This window comes from Lithobates pipiens, unplaced genomic scaffold, assembly GCF_037356315.1.
Source record: "Lithobates pipiens isolate NorthernLeopardFrog02 unplaced genomic scaffold, aLitPip1_a1.2 Scaffold_8, whole genome shotgun sequence".
Taxonomy (NCBI): Eukaryota; Metazoa; Chordata; class Amphibia; order Anura; family Ranidae; genus Lithobates; species Lithobates pipiens.
This window is the reverse complement of record NW_027507903.1, coordinates 625,307,698-625,311,504: the sequence shown is the minus strand read 5'-3', so window position 1 is coordinate 625,311,504 and position 3,807 is coordinate 625,307,698. Positions and strand designations below refer to the sequence as shown.

At 36.0% G+C, this 3,807-nt stretch overlaps 1 protein-coding gene across 2 annotated transcripts; it reads right to left on the bottom strand.

Annotated features, from left to right (window-relative positions):
• Positions 1-1,263: 1,263 nt before the first annotated feature.
• LOC143963951 (olfactory receptor 5P55-like) lies at positions 1,264-3,588 on the bottom strand. 2 transcript variants are annotated; one of them, XM_077473677.1, is made up of 2 exons: positions 3,464-3,588; positions 1,264-2,615 (listed from the first exon to the last, which is right to left on the bottom strand). In XM_077473677.1, the coding sequence occupies exon 2, from the start codon at positions 2,578-2,580 to the stop codon at positions 1,633-1,635; it is 948 nt and encodes a 315-aa protein (XP_077329803.1). In that variant the 5' UTR covers positions 2,581-2,615; positions 3,464-3,588; the 3' UTR covers positions 1,264-1,632. The 2 variants fall into 2 exon arrangements, with proteins under 2 accessions (XP_077329803.1, XP_077329804.1); XM_077473678.1 differs by having other exon boundaries at positions 1,264-2,583; positions 3,464-3,540.
• Between the last annotated feature and the right edge of the window lie 219 nt (positions 3,589-3,807).

Below are 3,807 nucleotides of genomic sequence, written 5' to 3'. Positions count from 1 at the left end.
CCAAGCTCCTCATTCACTCCCTCGTTATCTCTCGCCTTGACTATTCCAACTCCCTTCTCATTAGCCTACCTCTCCGTAGGCTACCCCCTCTTCAGTCTATCATGAATGCTGCTGCCAGACTTATCCACCTTACCAATCACTCAGTGTCTGCCAACCCTCTCCTCCAATCCCTACAATGGCTCCCAATCACCCAGTGAATTAAATTCAAAATACCAAACACAACATACAAAGCCATTCACAACTCTGCCCCAAGCTACATCACCAATCTTGTCTCCAAATATCACCCAACTCGTCCTCTCCGCCCTTCTCAAGACCTCTTACTCTCAAGCTTCCTCGTCTCTTCCTCCCATGCTGGTCACCAGGATTTCTCCAGAGCCTCTCCCATCCTCTGGAACTCGCTACCTCCACCTGTCCGGCTAACTAATCTTTTACCAATTCCATCAGCTCATTCCCCACAGTTACAATCTTTTGTGCCACCTGCCCCACTCTATTAGATTGTAAGCTCTTCTGAGCAGGGTGCTGCGTAAACTGTTCGCGCTATATAAATCCTGTATAATAATAATAATAATAAACAATACCCATTATTTCCCCAGCCCCTATTTGGAACTCTTGCAAGGCCTTATCTCCAAATAAATTTGGAAGAAAACAATCAAGAATAAAACATGCTCTTCTTACTTTGCCCACCTGATAAGTGAAATGGGCTTGCCTAACTTTAAACTGTATAATTACACCTGCTTACTAATTACAATTATTGACTGTCCTTGCTACTCATTTTCTGAGGGCCACATCTCTTTATTTCATTATAAAGGCATGTCTTATTTTGTATCATGTTGTAAAGTTCTGAGTAAATTGTTGTCACTATATAAATCCTGTATAATAATAAAAAAAAGTGCAATATTTTATTTCAACAGCATTGTTTAGGATTTGGACCCAGCACTAATTCAAGGTGAGTCTTTCTTTGTTGAGGGTGAGTCCTACAGGAATCTTATGGATGCACTTAGATGCAATGGTTCCTTTTAGTCCTATTGTTGGGTATCCAGTTTGAAGATACATGTGAAGTCATATACTAATTGTAAACCCCGCTTTCATAAAGTCGGTTTTCTGATAAACACTTTGTGTGTCATCCTGGTCACTGAATGAGGTGAACTTTTAATGTTTGCCTTACATTAATTGAATCTGGAGGATAGTCTAAGGCAGCCCATGCATGCCTAATTTTTTTCTTCAACCTGAAGTTTGAATGAAAAAAGTGACCTGATTCCCCCATCTACCCATTTGATGTGGACATGGACTCACTCTTGCTGAGTTCCTTACGTTCAAAATACACTGATCAGTGTTGCCATCTATAGCTGGCAGCACTGATTAATCAGGACAAAACAGACAGGCTAGTTGTATGAAAGACAGTTGTTAGATCAACTTCTGTACAACCACATGGATTCAAATTCAGCCAGACCCCTGTTGAATTTTGTTCCATTGTTCCATTTGATCGGCTGTATGAGGTCCTTTCTGTTTTTTTTCCTCAGGTCCCTCATGCAGAAGCAAGTTGTTTTTTTTATAGGTTTGTGTGTTACTGATAAATATTTCCTCAAATTTAACTCTTATAAAAATGTGTGTGATAGTAAATTCATACACATTTTAATCTTTATTGAAACAAATGATCAAGTTTTTGATTACATTTTTAACAGCTTTTTTGAGATCTTTGTTCCTCAGGCTGTATATAATTGGATTAATCATTGGGGTGACAACAGTGTACAGTAATGATAAGAGCTTATTTAGGGTCTGCGTCTGTCCTCTATTAGGTGTCAAGTAAACACAAACTAGGGTACCATAATAGATGGACACAACAGTCAGATGAGAGCTGCATGTTGAGAAAACCTTTTGTCTGCCAGTAATTGATGGGATTTTTAAAATTGTGACTATAATATAAGAATATGATACAAAGATGGTAAAGAATGGGACAATGACAACAATAACACCCAAAATTGTTAGTTCCAAACGAGCAATGGTGGTGTCAGTGCAGGAGAGTTGTAGGATGGGATCAAAGTCACAGAAAAAATGATCAATAATATTGGGACCACAAAATTCTAAATTTGACATAGTTAAAGTGTAAATCAATACTAAAAACAATCCTGTAATCCAGCATAGGATAACCAGTATCCAACAAACCTTGTAGTTCATTTTCAAGGCATAATGCAATGGCTTACAGATGGCCAAATATCTGTCCCAACTCATCACTGTCAGTAGAAGACACTCTGAACATTCTGTGATAACACAGAAGGAAAACTGGGCAAGGCAATCAGAAAATGACATGGTAGTATTTTTTACCAAAACAGTTCTGATCATATTTGGCAGAATATCAGTTGACAGTATTATATCCAATACAGAAAGATGAGAGAGGAAGAAGTACATGGGAGAATGGAGGGCTTTGCTGTAGGACACCAATGTGATGATCAGGAGGTTTCCACATATTGTCACACAATAAAGCATAAGGAAAATATAAAACACCAAAAATGTAATACTTTGAGGAATCTGGAATCCTAAGAGGCGGATTGTGGTAATTCTGGTCACATTTCTCTGATCCATCAGCTGAAGATTACAATTTTACAAATCAGATTTGCCTAGTTGATGTAAATGAGTTAAGTTTGAATTGAAAGTTAATGTAGACCCAATAATTAAAGCTTTAACACATTACAGTATTTTCAAACATCATTTTAATGTTTCTCAGTCTGCAGCTTTCTAATAATATAATACCTATCTCATTGCGAAGATCCTTGTTCATGAACATTTTACCCTTACCTGCACTGTCTCCTTGTCACATAGGCTTCCAATCGACATTACAAAAGTTGCCGTGTTACTAGACCCATTACCCTGGCATGGTCTACTGTTGTCACCATGAGGATGCCAACCTGAGAAATGGCTAGAAGCCATAACTGGAGGGCATGTAGAAAGAAAGTGGATGAGAAATGGCTACAGGAAATCAGCTGTACTCAGATGTAACAAAATATGAAAAAAAGTTTAAAATATGTATTTTGTACAGTAAATCTTCAGTACTGAATGCAACAAAATTGGCAATTGTTTTTGATGCATAGGGTTTTTTACAAACTAAATAAAAGTGCAATAGCTCATTCGATTTCAATTTTCTGGAGACAAGTCATGTTAAAAACTGCATTGTGAATGGTTGATATGAGTTACTGCAAGCTGATTAATCTCTTAACAGAAGAAAAAACTAAAATTCCATCATGTTAGTTAAGAACAAATACCAAATTCTCCAAATACTAGTAATGGTAAATCAAAATGTTATAAAAAAAACACCCCAACATATTTACAATGTACCATACTTACTGATGAAGGGGATAATGATGGCAAACTAGTGCTTCCAATGATTGTATTTCTGCAGTATATGATCTTTTCAGTGATTTATTTTGTTTTATACAATTGTTTAGGAATTATTTTAAAATATACTTACAGAGATGAAAGCATTGATATTTACTTACAGTACATAATAATCAATAAAGAAATCAGTATACCCAAAGATGTTTGTCTACTGAATGTTATATATTTTTCAATGAGTCGTGCTTTTATAAATAACAGGAATTAATTCCCTGGACACATCTGGAGTCTGTCATGCTTATTAATATTTTCTTGGGATTTATTTTTTTAACTACACTGGGAAATTATCTCTTAATGATTTATCAATAACTAGAATTAATTGCATAGAAACTCTATGAGTCTGCAGTACTTATTGTTATTTTCTTCGGATTCATTGTTTTGTTTCTAAATAGGAAACTTATTTATTTTTTATGTAAAGCA

Bases quoted from the DNA above. Each gene is read 5' to 3' on its own strand.
- LOC143963951 (XM_077473677.1), bottom strand. From the start codon at position 2,580: ATGGATCAGAGAAATGTGACCAGAATTACCACAATCCGCCTCTTAGGA.